Below are 19,016 nucleotides of genomic sequence, written 5' to 3' on the forward strand. Positions count from 1 at the left end.
GTCCATATAGCCACAGGAAGTAGGGGTGCTGCAGCACCCTGTGATAAATGTAAATAATTTAGCCAAAATGAGGCTATTAAATTACTCCTGTCCGAACAGACATAAATAAAACAATTTGAAATACTACAGTAGTGGCCAAAAGTTGAGAATGACACAAATATACATTTTCAAAGTCTGCTGCCTCTGTTTGATGGCAATTTTCATATACTCCAGAATGTTATGAAGAATGTTATTCATCTGATCAAAGTCCCTATTTGCCATGCAAATGAACTGAATCCCCCCTCAAAATTCCACTGCATTTCAGCCCTGCCACAAAAGGACCAGCTGACATCATGTCAGTGATTTTCTCATTAACACAGGTATGAGTGTTGACGAGGACAAGGCTGGATATCACTCTATCATGCTGATTGAGTTTGAATAACAGACTGGAAGCTTCAAAAGGAGGGTGGTGCTTGGAATCATTGTTCTTCCTCTTTCAACCATGGTTACCTGCAAGGAAACACGTGCCATCATCATTGCTTTGCACAGAAAGGGCTTCACAGGCAAGGATATTGCTGCCAGTAAGATTGCACCTAAATCAACCATTTATCGGATCATCAAGAACATCAAGGATAGCGGTTCAATTATTGTGAAGAAGGCTTCAGGGTGCCCAAGAAAGTCCAGCAAGCGCCAGGACTGTCTCCTAAAGTTGATTCAGCTGCAGGATCGGGGCACCACCAGTACAGAGCTTGCTCAGGAATGGCAGCAGGCAGGTGTGAGAGCATCTGCATGCACAGTGAGGCGAAGACTTTTGGAGGATGGCCTGGTGTCAAGAAGGGCAGCAAAGAAGCCACTTCTCTCCAGGAAAAACATCAGGGAGAGACTGATATTCTGTAAAAGGTACAGGGGACTGCTGAGTGCTGGGGTAAAGTCATTTTCTATGATGAATCCCCTTTCCGATTGTTTGGGGCATCCGGAAAAAAGCTTGTCCGGAGAAGACAAGGTGAGCACTACCATCAGTCCTGTGTCATGCCGACAGTAAAGCATCCTGAGACCATTCGTGTGTGGGGTTGCTTCTCAGCCAAGGGAGTGGGCTCACTCACAATTTTGCCTAAGAACACAGCCATGAATAAAGAATGGTATCAACACATCCTCCGAGTGCAGCTTCTCCCAACCATCCAGAAACAGTTTGTTGACGAACAATGCCTTTTCCAGCATGATGGAGCACCTTGCCATAAGGCAAAAGTGATAACTAAGTGGCTTGGGGAACAAGATATTGATATTGATATTTTGGGTCCATGGCCAGGAAACTCCCCAGACCGTAATCCCATTGAGAATTTGTGGTCAATCCTCAAGAGGCGGGTGGACAAACAAAAACCCACAAATTCTAACAAACTCTGAGCATTGATTATGCAAGAATTGGCTGCCATCAGACAGGATGTGGCCCAGAAGTTAATTGACAGCATGCCAGGGCAGATTGCAGAGGTCTTGAAAAAGAAGGGTCAACACTGCAAATATTGACTCTTTGCATCAACTTAATTTAATTGTCAATAAAAGCCTTTGACACTTATGAAATGCTTGTTATTATACTTCAGTATTCCATAGTAACATCTGACATAAATATCTAAAGACACTGAAGCAGCAAACTTTGTGGAAATTAATATTTGTATCATGCTCAAAACTTTTGGCCACGACACCAGAGTATAATTTTGCTAGAGGATCAATAGCTTCTAAAACATTGCTGTGGATTAAGTTTCCTCAAAACCACTTACAGTCGGGAAGACTGCAATTTGGGCAGCATGCGTGCCAAATATAGAACAGCTTGTTAAGTTATGGCCATAGATATAATCCATAGGACTTCAGAACCTCTAACCCTGGCACGTTGACTGTTAAATTCATGGATTCACTAGCAATGGCTGCCAGTCCTGACTTGAAATGGGAACTGCCTATCTATGGGGTATACAGTATTCTACTGTATTCTTGTCAAAGCCACTCTGACATTGCTCGTCCTAATATTTATATATTTCTTAATTCTTTTTTAAAAAACTTTTAGATTTGTGTGTATTGTTGTGAAGTTAAATACCACTGCACTGTTGGAGCTAGGAACAAGCATTCCGCTAGACCCTTTGATGGCACCCTGGAGAAGTGTGCCCTTCACTGATGAATCTTGGTTTCAACTGTACCGGGCAGATGGCAGACAGCGTGTATGGTGTCATGTGGGCAAGCGGTTTGATGATGTCAGCATTGTGAACAGAGTGCCCCCATGGTGCTGATGTCAACGTTGTGAACAGAGTTCCCCATGGGGTTATGGCATGGGCAGGCATAAGCTACGGACAACGAACACAATAGTATTTTATCGATAGCAGTTGGAATGCACAGAGATACTGTGATGAGATCCTGAGGCCCAATGTCATGCCATTCATCCACCGCCATCACCTCATGGTTCCGCATGATAATGCATGGCCCCATGTGGCAAGGATCTGTACACAATTACTGAAAGCTGAAAATGTCCCAGTTCTTCCATGGTAGCTATAGTTATTGTTATGTAGTCGTAAACATTATTTTGAGTTAATAGTGGGGGTACAAGGGGAGGGTCCTGTGAAAATATTTTTAATGTTGGGGGGGGTTAATGACACCTAGAGTTGGGCCAGCCCCTCTTCCCCAAGTAAATTTTGAATTGTCCCTAATTGTCCATCTCATGGTTCAGCTGTCGGAGATTTTAGCACTAAATTAATCAGGGCATTTCATGCATAGGCCTATATGCTTGGGGGTCCACTGTATGATAATATAAAAAATATATATATTTAGATAGATATGTCGGCGGCATGTTTACAACCCACCAACATGCATTTCTTTATCCTTGTAAGACAGGCTACTGCGTCTGCTATACTGATATACACGTACAGAAGGAGGCTAATTCATTTTTTTTTAATCAGATTAAAAAATAAATAAAGAGTAGCATTATATTGTTTGATTATAGGAGTAACTCTGGTAAGCCTAAAACATTCTTCCTCACCTCAGGTTCAACTGCAAAAGGCCAATAATCAAATAAAATGTTATTTCTCACCTACACATGTTTAGAAGATGTTGTTGCGGGTGTAGCAAAATACTTGTGTTTCAGTTATCTTTTTGGCCTTCCTGTGTTGTCGGGTGCTGTAGGTGTCCTGGAGGGCAGGTAGTTTGCCCCCGGTGATGCGTTGGGCAGACCGCACCACCCTCTGGAGAACCCTGCATTTTCGGGTGGTGCAGTTGCCATACCAGGCGGTGATACAGCCCGACAAGATGCTCTCAATTGTGGATCTGTAAAAGTTTGAGTGTTTTAGGTGCCAAGCTATTGCACTGTTGCGCCTTCCTCACTTCACTGTCTGTGTGGGTGGACCATTTCAGATCGTCAGTGATGTGTACACCAAGGAACTTCAAGCTTTTCAAATGCTCCACTGCAGTCCCTTCGACGTGGATAGGGGCGTGCTCCCTCTGCTGTTTCCTGAAATCCACTATCAGCTCCTTTGTTTTATAGGCATTGAGTAAGAGGTTATTTTCCTGGCACCACACTCCCAGGGCAGTCTCGTTATTGTTGGTAATCAGGCTGTGTTGTGTCGTCTACAAACTTGATGATTGCGTTGGCCACGCAGTCATGGGTGAACAGGGAGTAAAGGAGGGGGCTGACCCTTGTGGGGCCCCTGTGTTGATGATCAGCGAAGGGGAGGTGTTGTTTCCTACCTTCACCACCTGGTGGCAGCCCGTCAGTCTAGGGCCCAGTTGCACAGGGCAGGGTTCAGACCCAGGCCCCCGAACTTAGTGATGAGCTTGGATGCTATGATGTTGAAGGCTGAGCTATAGTCAATGAACAGCATTCTTACATAGGTATTCCTCTTGTCCAGATGGGATAGGGCAGTTTACAGTGCGATGGTGATTGCATCGTCTGTGGATCTATTGGGGGGGAAAGCTAATTGAAGTGGGTCTAGGGTGTCAGGTAAGTTAGAGGTGATATGATCCTTAACTAGCCTCTCAAAGCACTTCATGATGACAGAAGTGAGTGCTACAGGGTGATAGTCATTTCATTTAATTACCTTTGCTTTCTTGGGTACAGGAACAATGGTGGACATCTTGAAGAAAGTGGGGACAGGAGACTGGGATAGGGAGAGATTGAATATGTGCGTAAACACCCCAGCCAGCTGGTCTGCGCATGCTCTGAGGACTCAGCTAGGGATGTCGTCTGGACCGGTAGCATTGAGAGGGTTAACACGCTTAAATGTCTTAGTCACATCGACCACCGAGAAGGAAAGCCAACAGCGGGCGAAGAAGGTGTTTAGCTTGTACGGAAGCAAGACGCCGGTGTCCGCGACGTGGCTGGTTTTCCTTTTGTAGTCTGTGATTGTCTGTATACCCTGCCACATATGTCTCGTGTCTGAGCCGTTGAATTGGGACTCCATTTTGTCTCTATACTGAAGTTTTGGCTTTTTGATTGCCTTACAGAGGGAACAACTACACTGTTTGTATTCGGTCATGTTTCCAGTCGCCTTGCCATGATTAAATGCGGCGGTACGTGTTTTCAGTTTTGAGCAAATTCTGCCATCAATCCACAGTTTCTGGTTAGGGAAGGTTTTAATAGTCACAGTGAGTACATCTCCTATTCACTTCCTTATAAACTCGCTCATCGAGTCAGCGTATACGTCAATGTTAATTGTCTGAGGCTATCCGGAACATATCCCAGTCCACGTAATCGAAGCAATCTTAAAGCGTGGAATCCGATTGGTCAGACCAGCATTGGATAGATCTAAGCACGGGAGCTTCCTGTTTTAGTTTCTGCCTATAAGAGGGGAACAACAAGATGGAGTCATGGTCAGATTTGCCAAAAGGAGGGTGGGGGAGGGCCTTGTATGCATCACGAAAGTTTGAGTAGCAGCGGTCAAGTGTGTTACTCGCCTGTGTACTGCAACCGATATGCTGATAGAATTTAGGTAGCCTTGTTCTCAGATTAGCTTTGTTAAAATCCCCAGCTACAATAAATGCAGCCTTAGGATTTATGGTTGTTAGTTTGAATAAAGTCCAGTGAAGTTCCTTGATGGCCGTCTACGTATCCGCTTGCGGGGAGATATACACGGCTGTGACAGTAACCGAGGAGGGTTCTCTTGGGAGATAATAGGGTCGGCATTTGATTGTGAGGAATTCTAGGTCAGGTGAACAAAGGAGACTTGAATTCTTGTATGTTGTTACAATTACACCATGAGTCATTAATCATGAAACAGACACGCCCGCCCTTCTTCTTACCAGAGAAATGTTTGTTCCTGTAGGTGCGATGCACTGAAAATCCCGTTGGCTGTACGGACTCCAACAGCATGTCCCCAGCTAGCCATGTCTCTGTGAAACAGAGTATGTTATAATCCCGGATATCTCTGTGGAAAGCAACTCTTGCCCCAATTTCGTCTACTTTGTTAACTAGGGACCGGACATTAGCGAGTAATATACTCGGAAGCGGTTTGTGGTGTGCGCGCATCCGAAGCCTCACTAGAAGACAGCTCAAGCACCCTCTCCTCCGACTGCGTTGTTTTTGGTTGGCCTCTGGAATCAGTTCAAATACCCTGGGAGGTGCAGACAAAGGATCCACTTTGGGAAAGTTGTATTCCTGGTCGTAGTGCTGGTAACTCTCTGATATACAATAGTTCTTCCCGGCTATACGTAATCACACTTAAGATTTTCTGGGCTAACAATGTAAGAAATAATACAGTAAAAACAAAATACTGCACAGTTTCCTAAGGGCTTGAAGCGAAGCTGCCATCTCTATCTGCGCCATCTTGTCAAAGACTTGATAAGTGGTGTGATGCAGATACATTTATTCAAAAGAGAATAATGACAAAAATATTGAGAGGAAGTTGCTATTCTACATTCATTATTTTAAGTAGTAAACTCAAACTAATCCCGTCTTAGCCTCTTTCTTTCCTCTATATTTCCCAGGGAGCACAAATACTGCAACACAGTGACAATAAGTCAAGACTATTGACACACCCAGGACATTAACAAGTCTAAACAACATTTTTTTAAACTCCATAAAGCACTACATATATTTAAAATAAAATAAGAAAACACTAACAAATCACTAAACATAAACAAATTCTCTGCTGGGGAAAGCTAAATGAAAAATGCAGACTAGAGACACCACCCAAACACAATTATAATAGTACCCTTCGTAAATGAATGTCTTGACTACATCCTGATTTCCAAGGGACAAGCATTTTACACTAAACCAGCGGCATCAAAAAGGATCATCCCCCTTTTGTATCCCCATGAGTACAAGGAAATACAATGGACAAGAACATGGAGAGACATGTGCAGTAATTCTAGCTACACCTGCAGGACTTAACAATCATATTGGACAACTGCTCCACCTGTGAAAAAAAAAGCACATTCAATGGATTGACATTATAAATACGTATTCAAACCCAGCAACTGTGTTGACTATGATTTCAATTCGGTGAGGATGTTATGAGAGTTTCATTTGATACTTCTAACTGTACAGTATTTACTGACCTTGTGTTGTCTCCCCACATAATAGATAATGGGTAGGGGCTCCAAGACCTGTGGAACACAGCAGGGTTGGGCAGAGGCTCCGGGGTTGTGGTGCTTATACAGAGCCAGTACCTGTGGTTGGGTAAACAACACTAGATATCTCACTGAACAGACCACCTCCCCCCGTGGCTATACAGCGTCTGATTACTGAACACCCTGACTGTACAGATCCTTGAAAGACAGTTAACAATGGGGACGTCTACAAAAACATGACTGATAGCATTACCTGGGAATACTTGTTTTCTGTGTTCCATATATAGGTGCAGGGGCCGATGCAGTAGTTAGCAAAGTAGCCAGTGGGTTCATGGATCCACTTCCAGCCCAGGTCCTTACGGAAGTCAATGTAAAGTCTTCGCACACAGCAACTCTCCGATTTACTGGGGGATACACACACCTGTGAGTTATACACCTTATTACTTACAAACAGGGAGTTAACAGGGCGTTAACGGGGAGTTAACAGGGAGCTAACGGGGCGTTAACGGGTCTACAGTATATCTATCTGCCAAAAGAGATTAACTTTGTTAGTACACATTTAAGAGACATTAATTGATCATTCTAAATGTGCTCTTGGGCCATTGGAATAAAGGATAGTCTCACTCTGAGCAGATCTCTTCAGTAGTGGTTTGTCGTTTCTTCCGAGAGCTAGGCTGTCTGTGGCGTTCCACAGGAAGTGACATCAGTAAAATGTGAGGCTTTGATGGCATTTTCATGGCTAGTGTTTCTGTATCTCCCCTCAGCTTGTTCATCCCTATTGTATAAAACATTGACACCTGTCAGGCAAGAGATTCACAGTGGAGGTTTTGGCAGAAAACGTATGGATTGAGTTGATTTCAATACAGTGAATGGGAGTAAACTGCAAATACCTGATATTTTGAAGCTGAATTCCTCCATTGGTTTCCCACAATCACAAGGCAACTTCAATTGGAATCCCTGCTCCTCTCCTGTAAAGTGTTGCAAAAAGACTAATATAATGGTGTATCAAACTTATTTTTAAACCTGAAGGAATAGGTATACTGTTTTAGGTGTAAAAGTCTGTTGGACAGTTCTTTCACATGCTTTGTCACTTCAATCAGACACAGATTTGTAACAGGATATGATTGCAACTGTATTGCAACATACTGTTTGTGTTATATAATTATATCTACAACCCTAGGAAATTGTAACTTACCAGCCCCTTGCAGCCACTCATTCAGAGTCTGTGTTACGTCAAAGGACACCCAGCGATTGGCCCATTCCTTGGAGACAAAATGGGACTTCAGGTAACGTGCCTTATCGCCAACTCCTCTGTAGAGTTCCAGCCTCTGCTCGCTGTCGTCGAGCAGGCCATGGTTTTTGATGAGGAGACGGAGCTCAGCTTGAGAGAGCAGTCGATCAGTCCCCAATACTGACCGCATCTCAGACATGTTGAAGAGCATCTGGTGCTTACTGGTGTTCTCACCTTGGAAAGGAGAGTCAATATGTTTTTTTTGTACTTTCTACTACTGAACCTGTCAGTGCGGGAGAGGCGGTATAGAGAAAGAAAGAGAAACCGAAAGAGAAGCTGAATTTTACCATAGTACTGGTAATAAAACTATTGTGGATAGATTCTGTTACATAAAAGGCACTCTCAGAGAGAGTCGAATGCAGTTTCAGGTTTGGCCTCAAATGCTATCTGCCGGAGCCAAAATTACCTCTGTGAGTCTGTAACAATAATTACACATTGACAGGGACGCTGAGGAAGTGAGGCTCTGCTCTGGAAGCTAGATCACACCATGCTGCTGTATTACAATAAACCAACGGCATCAAAAAGGATCTAATCAGAGGGCACGGTCCTAAGGGCTTCTGGCTTAAACCTAACCTGCTCAGAGTTACTGCCTGGACAACAAGTTTACACTGTAGCGATGTATACTGTCTTGTAGACAAAAAGGGAGAAGGACCCAGCAAAGGGAAGGAAACATCTGGTAGGGAGAGGTAAAAGGTTGACGCAGGCCATGGTTTTACATACAGCAGACAGGGCCATTGCAGTCAGTTCAGTAAACCAATGGAAGAAACACCCATTTTCAGTCAACAACCTTATCTAAAGGACATAATTATACAAATGTACATCCTAAAAATGATCTGCCAACTGCAGTTTATGCCAGTCATAAACTACAGCACCACTTCAAATGGATCTTATTCACGACATGCGACAAGGTTGAAATAGCCTTAATAATAATTTTCATGTCTACCTAACCTCTCTGCATCATCCTGCACTCATCAATCCAGGGTGGTGAAAAGTTAGACAGATGCTACATGGTATACAGAGATAGCAGCCCTTTTATTTGAGGGCAGAACCTGTCATTTAACAGCACGTACTAAGTCAAGTGTTCCTTCCTGCCAGCTATTCAGATAACCAGAATAAGCACACAGTAATCAGTCAGAGGAAACCACTGGCCCCATCCATCTGTCTCACCCTCCACATTGTAAGTGACAATGTGGTCTAATGTTATTTCACTCCAAATATGGGTGCGATGATCAAAGATTATGACAACAAGCAAAATATATACAATGCCTACTTTTTTGCATTGCTATGCAATTACCATGGTGAAGGCCTGTGGTTAGCTAGGGTTTATATCTTAAATCGACCTTTGAAGATCCCCCTACACACATCAACCATTTAACACGCCTATACTTGACTGAAGTGAGGCTAGAGAAGCATCCACTTTAACTTGACAAGCCAGAGCCTGTGTAAGCAGCAGAATGTGTGTGCATGTAGACAGCATGCATGGATATATCTACTCACTTTGTTTCATGTTGAACTTGTGGACCTCCTTTGCAAAGTATGCCTCCTCCTCTGCATCATGAGTGGACGGTATGTACGTGTGCACCTGCTCCTCACTCAGCTCCACTGTGCTGTTGTAGATGGACATCAGGGAAGCTGGGACCTCCTCAGTGTCTCCCTCCTGGTCAATCTCTGGCTCCTTGGGTAGCCGCAGCTTGCTCAGTATCTGTCCACGGATGGCCTCAATACGTTTCCTCTTCACCAGTTCCAAGTCCAGAGACTTACAGGTGGACATGGTGTCACTCCGGCACACATATTCCAGCATCAATAAGGCAGTCAGCATCAAACACACTGCCCTCATTGCACACTTTAAAGAGGAACAATGTCTATGATAGCAGGCTTTCAGATTTGACTATTATGTGGATTTACCGTCCTTTTGAGCCTGTTGCATGAACAGATTTCAATGTACTTCTCCTGCTGCTGTCACAACAACCCAGGAGGCTTCAGTATCTCAAGTTGAGCTCCTCAGAAACTGGTGCTAGCTCTTGAGCCGAGTTCAGATCCCAGACTAGAACCACATAGAGTTCACCACCAAAAGAGCTCAGCCTAAACTGAGTCACTGTCTCGCTGGCATGGTGCCTCACAGACTCTCACAGTGCTCCCTAGAGGCAGTCTCAATTCATGAATGAATGAACTACAGCACATCACCACATTACTCCCTGTCCCTGGGACCCAATTTAAAATAACAAACAAGCTCTTAGGAGACCCTGTGTAAACTGAGATTTGGAAAGTAACAGAGGAAAATCTCAATGAAAATTGTCAAGTTGTCTCAACTGTCTTCCCAACTCTCTATAAAATGTATTTGTTAAAATCAGTTAACAAATTGTTTTGGCAAATGTGACAGTCTCTTCCTACAACGTTATTGAATATAGGTTTTAGTCAGCTGACTCACTTCTTTCATCAGATAAACTGCTTCAGACTAAGCCAAAGCAAAGGGCCATATCATCATTAGTCTAGAAGAGCACAATGTTAATGTAAATGTCTAAACCAGTTGTACATAAATACATGCACACAACATACCATATTGCACAAAGCACCAGAAATGTTGTAAAAAAAACTTCCTAGCTTCAACTACTTAACCATTTAAAATGTTCGAAGACCGATGCTGTGTCATTCACTAGATGCACTTTCCCATGCTAAACTTGAGAGAACACTCAAGACAGAGGTCCACCACAAAAAAAAATGAAAGAGCAGAGTAGACATCATAACAGCGTCATCTAACTCACCCACACAGTTACAGCTCAGGCCTGTCTCCTTCTCATTCTCTAGTCTACTATATCCAGATCCAGTCAATTAAAACGTTTCAGACTAAAACAAAGAAATAAGAAAAAAACAACACACTGTAGAAAACCATCTACCCTATTAGACCCTAGAGTTGTTAGTTTTAGCAGCCATCATCAGTCACTGATCTTTTCATTCCAGTTCCTGTTGCTTTTCTGTCTAGTTCCTGTCCTCTTGCACTAAAACAGTATGAAGCTCTAAGTCCAGGAAGTGAGCAGCATTGTGAAACATCTGCCATTTCAAAGTACAGGGTTGTTGTTTCCTTTAACTTTGCCGGAAAGCAAGACACATGGAAGAACTTAAATCAAATTGTATTTGTCACATGCGCCAAATATAATAGGTGAAATGCTTACTTACAAGCCCTTAACCAACAATGAAAAATACCTAAAAAATAAATAAAAAGTAACAAATAATTAAAGAGCAGCAGTAAAATAACAATAGCGAAGCTATATATAAGGGGTACCGGTACAGAGTTAATGTGCAGGGGCACCGGTTAGTCGAGGTAATTTGTACATGAAGGTGGAGTTAAAGTGACTATGCATAGATAATGAACAGAGCATAGCAGCAGCGTAAAAGATGGGGTGGGGGCAATGCAAATAACCTGAGTAGCTATTTGATTAGATGTTCAGGAGTTGTTCTTATGGCTTGGGGGTAGAAGTTGTTTAGAAGCCTCTTGGACCTAGACTTGGCGCTCCGAGGATCACCGTGCCGGATGTGTTGTTACCTACCCTTACCCCCTGGGGGGCGGCCCGTCAGGAAGTCCAGGATCCAGTTACAGAGGGAGTTGTTTAGTCCCAGGGTCCTGGTGAGCGCATGTTTGGAGTACACGTCCTGGTAATCTGTCTGGCCCTGCGGCCTTGTGAATGTTGACCTGTTTAAAGGTCTTACTCACATCATCTACAGAGAGCGAGTTTACAGTCGTCCTCAGCAGATGATGCTCTCATGCATGTTTCAGTGTTACTTGCCTCGAAGCGAGCAGAAGTAATTTAGCTCGTCTGGTAGGCTTGTGTTAACTGGTTGATTTGCTAAATTCAATAGACCTGCAAGTGCTAAAAACAGAGTATCATCCAAATAGACTGACATGGATACAATATATTCGTAGTTAATATATTTTGTCTCACCTCTGTGTTTACCACCTACTATCAAACATTGATAATAAGTACTTCATAATATTACAGAAAATGTTGATGAGTGAATTAATTGTGCCTATCAGTAATGGCACTTGCAAGCCTAACCTTGAGTGAATATTTGTACAGCAAAAAGATAGGTAAGATAGGTTAAAGATCAAAGGCATCAGGTTTGGTACATTGTATTGATTTATTTACATAATCCTACTATATAAAACACAAGGAATTCATAGAAAAGTATCAAACTGAAATTAAGTGCAGTACAAAATCTGTCTCGCATTGTTTAAAATACAACCTCGATTATATGAAATGTTCTAAAAAATATTGACAATCGGGAAGGCAGATGGTGTTGAAAGGCTCATCCCACCCAACCACCACACACGCCGCCGGTGGAGAAAGAGGGGAAATACCTACATTTGCATGTTGGGTTCTTCTCAGCATGTATGCCACATCAACACATCTCACAAGGCAAAATATATCATCTGACCTTATTTTATGTGCCCCGGTGCAGATATGGTCCAAATCCACACCACCCCCACCCACTAACAATACAGTGCTCCATTCAGGCTTCCCTCCATTCACCCTTCGCTGTCCCATCTCTACATTTCAGCTCTCTACACCATATCTGTCAAAGTGTCGCATGATGATGCCTAGCTCCAGCTCCACAGTACCCATAGCAACTGTGTGCAGCCTATATCTGTCCGCCCCACTGTATACGAGGTCTGGGGAGCGCAGCTGGGGACCTCCACCCACAAAGGTTTGAGCTATCTGCTCTTGCCAGGATCCAAGTGGTCTCCAGGTCACACAGCGTACATGGTGGTGGCCTGGGCTGGAGGGCACATGGCAATATCCATAACCATACAGCTGACAGCGCCCAAATGAATCCTGGTGCCAAACCTGCAGGTGAAGCTTGGGCCAACCTGAAGGAGAATAAAAGACAAACAAGTCTTACCCTAGTATTAACCTGAAAACTAGGCGTGGTAGATGTGACTATGTATATACTGTAGCTAGCTTTTGATTTACGTTTGTGATGAACTGTTACTTTGAATTTGCCAGGAAGCTAGTTTGTTACCTTGCAGTCCTTTAGTGGTGTAGTGCAGATCAATGGGATGACTCCAGTATGCCGTATCCCCCGTCTGAGGCAAATCCACCTGGGTCTGCCCCTCCTTCAGGCCAGAGAGAAGTCTCCATGCACCTCCTTACATAACGAGATAAGTGTTGTTGGAAACTGAGAATCACAACCATAACGGATAAAGTAAAGTACACATCATACTCAATAAAATAATCTGATTATAACGGAAAAACACCTGTATGAATTCCCCATTTACAGAAGAGACTGCTCTGAGGGAAGCCGCTAGCCCCAACGATCTGACCGATAATGTGCAGCTCTGCCATTACCGGTATCTGTGCAGCTCCTTTTCCTGCAGGTAGAGAACATAACGTTGAATTGGTGTAAATCTCTGTTTACAGTCACTAGCTAGCTGGGATTAACGTTAGTTAGGAGTAACGTTATAGCTAGCTGGCTAACGTTAGCTAGCCTCGTAGGGTCAAAAGATACATTCGTCAACATAGCTGGCCTGCAAAATGGTTGTTGGTTAGCTAGCAAGCTAGCACGTTTGATTAGCTAACGTTTCAACAATTTATATAAAACATTGCCAGTGAAAAACAATAATAATGTAAAAAACATACCCCAAGGATTCACTCAGATGAAAATACAGAAGCCACCATGATCCTCATTTCCTTGGAAACCAAACAGGAAACTACGGAGGTTGACGATAGAAAGCAGGCAAAGCGCGCATTCAAAATCCACAGATAGAACATGTGACTTTGCTCTGTTCCCTTCCTTCGACAGTCAGTATGGATTGTTGGATGACCTTGTAGGAAACTAGGGAAATTAATTATCCACTAGTTTATTGCCATGGAAGTGTTTTCTTCCACATACACTGCACAATAGTATAGCTGGCTGTGTACATTTCTATCAATAACATATATGTAATGTAGGGGAGAGTGGTGTCAGTTGAGCCAAATGGTCTGCGTGCGCCACCCGTGTTTCTAGGAAACAATGCACAAAATTAATATTTTGACCAAATATTTAGGATGAGGTCCTCATTTCATGTAGTCTGTGAAGGAAGAAAATCCAAATAATGGATTTTCACCAAGTCAAATTAATATATTGTGTTAGAGATTTCATGATGCTTGCTTGTATCTAATCGGAAATAGATCATTTTAGGATTGTTTTATACATCAGTTGGGGTCTCTATAAGCTTCAACATGTTACCCTAAACCTAGCATCAGTGGTGGAAAAAGTTGCCAAATGTTATACTTGAGTAAAAGTAATTTACAAGCGAAGAATTTGTGTTTCGTGAGTCTGCCAGATCAGAGGCAGCAGGGATGACCAGGGATGTTCACTTGATAAATGCGTGAAGTTGACAGTAAAAGCAAAAGTTGTCAAAAATATAAATAGTGATGTACAGATACCCCAAAAAACTACTTAAGTAGTACTTAAAAATATTTTTACTTAATAAGTACTTCATACCACTGCCTAGCAGGAAGTGCATCCTTTTAGCTGTGTGGGCTAATATAGTCAAAATGTTTGCCATGGGTAAGTTTAGACAATGGCTATGAGGTAAATTGAGCCAATATGATGAGCCAATGGCAAGTTGAGCAAATGTCAGTGTTTCTTCCCAGACTTAATGCAAAGTATTATCGCTGGGATATGAGGTAACAACAGGGCCTGGCCTATGTCAAAAGTGTAAAAAAAAGTGCAACGTTTTTTTGGGGTGATAAGCTTGTATTGAAATATGCTTAAAGTTGCACTATGCAGAAATCGCTCCACCATTTCTTGGTTGCTAAAACTCTAATAGTCGCCTAATTTCAGTTTATTTGACAGAATAACTTAGTATAGTATGGAGAATCATTGTACCATCTAAACCACTGTGAAATATATTTTCCAACCAAAAATATTGCTGTTTCAGCTGTTTGAAGTTGGTGAAACAAAAACAAAATGAATAGAGCAAAGCCAAAACTTAAGAACAGGAAGCATAGAAATAGCACACATAGAACAGATCTACTGCTTCTTAGACTTGCTTTCAAGTAGGATGATAGATCTATAGAACTCACATTTATATGTGGATTTGGTCGGGTTGCCCAAAAAGTTACATATTGCCACTTTAAATGATTGAAAGACAAGAAAGTGATTGTTATTGTGTTGAATTGTGTTTGTGAAATAAAGATAGACATGGTTTTTAAAAGGTAGTGGTAATATTTCATTTCTGTACAGTCATTTGTAGGCGGTTAAATTGACCCCATACCTGGGGTAAGTTGTGCCAAGAGACCACTTTTTTGTACAAGCTATGTTTTCAAAATTGTAATGTTTACATGAATTGTGATTATTTCCAGGGATGCACAACATTCATAAATATATGTAGATATCTTTTAAATAAATAATACTATATTACCCTTGACAGAGTGACGCTGAATGTAAAAAATTGCTCCACTTACCCCACTCACCCCTAATGTGATGATGCATGAATGTGTGCTAGGCTACACAAGGCTGCGTATTGCTCGCTATGGAAATGAAAGAGACAAGAAAGCACAAAACATTTTCTATCGAACCCTGGCATTTATTTAAGCAACATATAAATAAGGAAACAAAACAATGACAATGAACTTAGCTAACACATGGCAGAGCAGTTAAGGAGATAGAGTTAAGGAGATAGGTGTGGGGCAAATAGTTATAAAGACAAGGTATGCTTACATTACGTTATTTAAAATGGCATCAAGAAATCCACGCTCTCTCCATAGCCAGAGGATGACAGCAGACAGGTTGTAACCAAATAAATTATATCAAATATAAGATAAAATAGCTCAAATGTTTTGCATCAGTACATATCACTTACAAAGGGTGGCAACAATAAGAGGCAATTATTGCTCTTGTATTTCATAAAGGATGAACAGGAGGATTGAAAGTCTTGACGGTAGGTAAATCATCATTTCCCCCCTAGAATGAAAATCCCCCACAGTCAAAGGCATCAAAGTCTGAGTCTGCCCCCTCAAAGTCAAAGCTGTGGAAGTGAGGAGAGTCAACAACAGTCTGGTTGCAAGAGTGGTAAGCCCCTGCTGAGCCCAGGTTAGAGAAGTCTGTGGTGGGCGGCAGGTCAGGAGGCCTTACGTCAGGATTAGCAGGAGAGCATGCACCCAGGTAACCCATGGCAGAGGAAGCAGCGGCCCCTCCCATCAGCAGATACACAGCCCTCACTGCCTGGGCATCATGGCTGGTGCCATGGCGCAGACAGCCCACCGAATGACTAGTCCCTTTGTCCCTCTTCATGTGGGGAGATTTCTGGCCTGTGGTGGAGGGTGGAGAGAATGTCATGCACATCCTTAGTTGCTGTCTACTCTACGCCACTGGACTGCAGTTTTTTTTTCCTACAGACTCAACCAAAGAAAAACTTAATGGACTGGGTAAAGTGGGTAAATTAATTCAGAGACAAAATTGCATAAACAAGTTTGTTAAGTAATGTCCGTAAATCCTGTATTTCTCACCATTTTCCTTTTGTTGAATGTCACCTGTTGTTGGCCCATGATAATTTGGCCCAGCAGAGATTAAGCCAGGAGAGGTTGGCCCAGGAGATCTCGGCCCAGGAGATCTTGGCCCAGAAGATCTTGGCCCAGGGTATCTTGGCCCAGGAGATAAGATCTCCATATCACTCAGCGGTGGAGTTGGGGGATCTTTGTCAGAAATGGGGTCTGGAAGCGGGTCTCTGTCAGTGATGCATCGTGTTGAAGCATTATGGTGTCTACAGGAGGACATTGGTGATGATACACTCTGTAGAGTAGAAAAGTGTATAGCTGTGATATCAAACCGTTGAGGAAGAATACCCTACATCTTGCAATGCTATCTCTCACAGTCACATCACTGACAAGATTCCCAGTTTTTTTAAATGAGGAAGGCGGATTAAGATTCAAATTAAGGAGGCATAGACTCACTTCTCGCACTTTCCTCAGCATGTTGACCCATTGACTGAGGAGAGAATATGACACATTATTACTTCAGTAGTACTCAGAACATAGTTTCATCAACGTGAGATGAAAGAAAGTAAATCGCTGACAATGCACAATGCTGCCAACTCCAGTAATCCCCATCCCACCCCAGCCTCTATCTCACATTGCTCTGCCAACTGACCTGCAGTCTTCTGCGTTGTCAGCCAGTAGCAGCAGGAACTTCTCCTGAGGCAGGATCAGAGCAAAGCAGCAGTCCCTGCGTCCTCCAGAGGGCAGCTTGGGCAGGTCCAGGATCTCCCTGCCCTCCACGATGGCCTCACAGCCCCCCTGCAATGCCACCATCTGGTCAGGAGGGGACACTGCATCGCGACTCACCAACACACAGCCGTCAGCTGTCAATATGAGGTACCTCTCCTTCCATTGTTTGAACATAAAGCCACCTGGAAGTGAGAGGTGGAGGTTGGTAGCGCAGGGGACAGGAAGCAGGAAGAGTGCATGATGGATGGCGAGAGAGCGGAACAAACAAAGACAAAGCTCTTTAGAGGCACTTAGGAACACATACATTTTTCAGAACAGAAATATTTAACAACCAAAGCACGATGGCAGGATCAACCATGTGTGTTAGGTGTATACTTTTGTTTCAAAGCAGATTTGTTTAAGACTACCAAGAAACACCCTGTGTGACTCTGATTTAGCCCACTGCAGTACAAGATTAAACTAACTTTTTCACAATGATGATGATGATGATGATGATGATGATGGAAGCAGTGTGCCAGTGGTTTCAAACATGTCCACTCTCTGCTTCCTATCCTCTCCTCCTTTAGGATTAAAACAAGTCACATGGTTGGAGGATCAAGAGGGGGCTGGACCAAGCAGATAATACTGCCTATAGCGTGCACTTAAACTAGAATAAACAGTGCCCCACATCTGGATCCACTCACTACATGTGCAAACCAAAGTGATGCACTTCACCAGAGCATATAGAACCATCAGTCCCGGACAGGAGACAGTCTGAACAGCTGTTATCCCACTAGCATATGGCATTTGACTGCATCATATGACCATGTCCTCGTTAATTGATACAAATGATGTGGTCTGATCTACTAATCTATTCTTGATCTATTCCTGCCCTAGAATGTCTGTGCCAGAACTCCAAAGCACTATTTTTCTCTGCATTTGCCCAACTAATTCCACGTTATGCAATGCATGGAATGTTGATGGAACATGCCCCACTTATTTTACATCAACACATTTTTTCTACCTAGTCAGCTCTGAGATTCAAACCAGCAACCTTTCGGTTATTGGCCCAACGAGCTTAACCACTAGGCTACCTGCCGCCCACTCCTAAGTGTCCTGTATTTAGTCACAATTTATAAATGCTGTATTGATGCCCGTAAAGCTCAATAGATCTAGCTTAGCACCGGACATAGACTGTAAAACATTTCCCCGTTGTCATAATGCAAAAGAAGCTTGTCTGTTTATTCTAGCCATCATCTAATAAATATTTCTATGGATTTGACGTAGGCTTCAATTTTGTCCCAAAACTGAAGATAATCATTATTTTACAGAAATTAATGCATTAAAAAAAACATCAATAAATGTACATTACAATAATATTTAAAGTAACGTCCTACCAATTATTACTACTAAACAAAAATAACTAAAGTAAAAGAGAGGAGAACTAGTGTCTTACCATACTTCCTGAGAAATCCACGGTGAATCCCTGCAACACTCATATTTCAAGGTTAGCCTCCATGAGAGACAAGGCGCAAGAGATGGAGAGAGCGATGGCTGTATTTAGGAAGGATGCAAAGTGGGCGAGTGAGCATGCCTGTGTGTGTTTGGTGTGTTTTAGTGCCAAGGCATAATCCCCATTCAGCTGGAGCATCCCACACAGGGGCAGTTCAGAAGCTTGGAATGAGATTGGTTTTACTGTCCTTAGGCAAGCCAAGTACAATCACATAAACAACACATGCCAGTGCATGTGAAAAGTGCAGTCAAAAGTATAGTACTGAAGTATGAATGGTCAAATCTAATGCAAAATACCTAACCTACAAAATGACCTATAGCCTAACCATTTGTGCAACATTTTCACTAATGCATATAGAATTAGAGAAAGCACGCATTCACTGGGTAAAGCACATATAATCTGTACTGTCTATTGTGCTATTACTGACATGGTGCATAACCACCAGCTCCTCTCTTCTCTTGAGCCACTTGATAGTATTTCCTATCGATACTTGCATGCACTAAAATAA

At 42.7% G+C, this 19,016-nt stretch overlaps 3 protein-coding genes across 3 annotated transcripts; all 3 read right to left on the reverse strand.

Moving 5' to 3' along the window:
* Window positions 1-5,796: 5,796 nt before the first annotated feature.
* On the reverse strand, window positions 5,797-10,963 carry LOC112231247 (transforming growth factor beta-1 proprotein). Its single transcript, XM_024397891.2, has 7 exons — window positions 9,308-10,963; window positions 7,715-7,984; window positions 7,410-7,487; window positions 7,144-7,294; window positions 6,773-6,923; window positions 6,508-6,618; window positions 5,797-6,365 (listed from the first exon to the last, which is right to left on the reverse strand). The coding sequence occupies exons 1-7, from the start codon at window positions 9,645-9,647 to the stop codon at window positions 6,318-6,320; spliced, it is 1,149 nt and encodes a 382-aa protein (XP_024253659.1). The 5' UTR covers window positions 9,648-10,963; the 3' UTR covers window positions 5,797-6,317.
* A 967-nt stretch (window positions 10,964-11,930) lies between these two features.
* LOC112230607 (B9 domain-containing protein 2) lies at window positions 11,931-13,604 on the reverse strand. Its single transcript, XM_024396880.2, has 4 exons — window positions 13,444-13,604; window positions 13,062-13,175; window positions 12,827-12,952; window positions 11,931-12,674 (listed from the first exon to the last, which is right to left on the reverse strand). Exons 2-4 carry the CDS (start codon window positions 13,147-13,149, stop codon window positions 12,361-12,363), a joined length of 528 nt encoding a protein of 175 aa, XP_024252648.1. The 5' UTR covers window positions 13,150-13,175; window positions 13,444-13,604; the 3' UTR covers window positions 11,931-12,360.
* Window positions 13,605-15,354: 1,750 nt separating this feature from the next.
* LOC112230608 lies at window positions 15,355-18,580 on the reverse strand. Its single transcript, XM_024396881.1, has 5 exons — window positions 18,452-18,580; window positions 16,940-17,198; window positions 16,744-16,777; window positions 16,300-16,582; window positions 15,355-16,101 (listed from the first exon to the last, which is right to left on the reverse strand). Exons 1-5 carry the CDS (start codon window positions 18,492-18,494, stop codon window positions 15,755-15,757), a joined length of 966 nt encoding a protein of 321 aa, XP_024252649.1. The 5' UTR covers window positions 18,495-18,580; the 3' UTR covers window positions 15,355-15,754.
* Between the last annotated feature and the right edge of the window lie 436 nt (window positions 18,581-19,016).

The sequence above is a fragment of the Oncorhynchus tshawytscha genome, linkage group LG33, assembly GCF_018296145.1.
Source record: "Oncorhynchus tshawytscha isolate Ot180627B linkage group LG33, Otsh_v2.0, whole genome shotgun sequence".
NCBI classification, from domain to species: domain Eukaryota; kingdom Metazoa; phylum Chordata; class Actinopteri; order Salmoniformes; family Salmonidae; genus Oncorhynchus; species Oncorhynchus tshawytscha.

Coding starts and splice junctions, on each gene's coding strand:
- LOC112230608 (XM_024396881.1), bottom strand. CDS start 18,494: ATGAGTGTTGCAGGGATTCACCGTGGATTTCTCAGGAAGTATG. Junction 17,199..18,451: donor TGGATTTCTCAGGAAGTATG/GTAAGACACTAG, acceptor TCTCACTTCCAG/GTGGCTTTATGTTCAAACAA. Junction 16,778..16,939: donor GACAACGCAGAAGACTGCAG/GTCAGTTGGCAG, acceptor TTCTCTCCTCAG/TCAATGGGTCAACATGCTGA.
- LOC112230607 (XM_024396880.2), bottom strand. CDS start 13,149: ATGGCAGAGCTGCACATTATCGGTCAGATCGTTGGGGCTAGCGGCTTC. Junction 12,953..13,061: donor TAAATGGGGAATTCATACAG/GTGTTTTTCCGT, acceptor TCGTTATGTAAG/GAGGTGCATGGAGACTTCTC. Junction 12,675..12,826: donor CACCACTAAAGGACTGCAAG/GTAACAAACTAG, acceptor ATTCTCCTTCAG/GTTGGCCCAAGCTTCACCTG.
- LOC112231247 (XM_024397891.2), bottom strand. CDS start 9,647: ATGAGGGCAGTGTGTTTGATGCTGACTGCCTTATTGATGCTGGAATAT. Junction 7,985..9,307: donor CAAGTTCAACATGAAACAAA/GTGAGTAGATAT, acceptor CTCCTTTCCAAG/GTGAGAACACCAGTAAGCAC. Junction 6,366..6,507: donor ATGTGGGGAGACAACACAAG/GTCAGTAAATAC, acceptor TTTTTTTCACAG/GTGGAGCAGTTGTCCAATAT.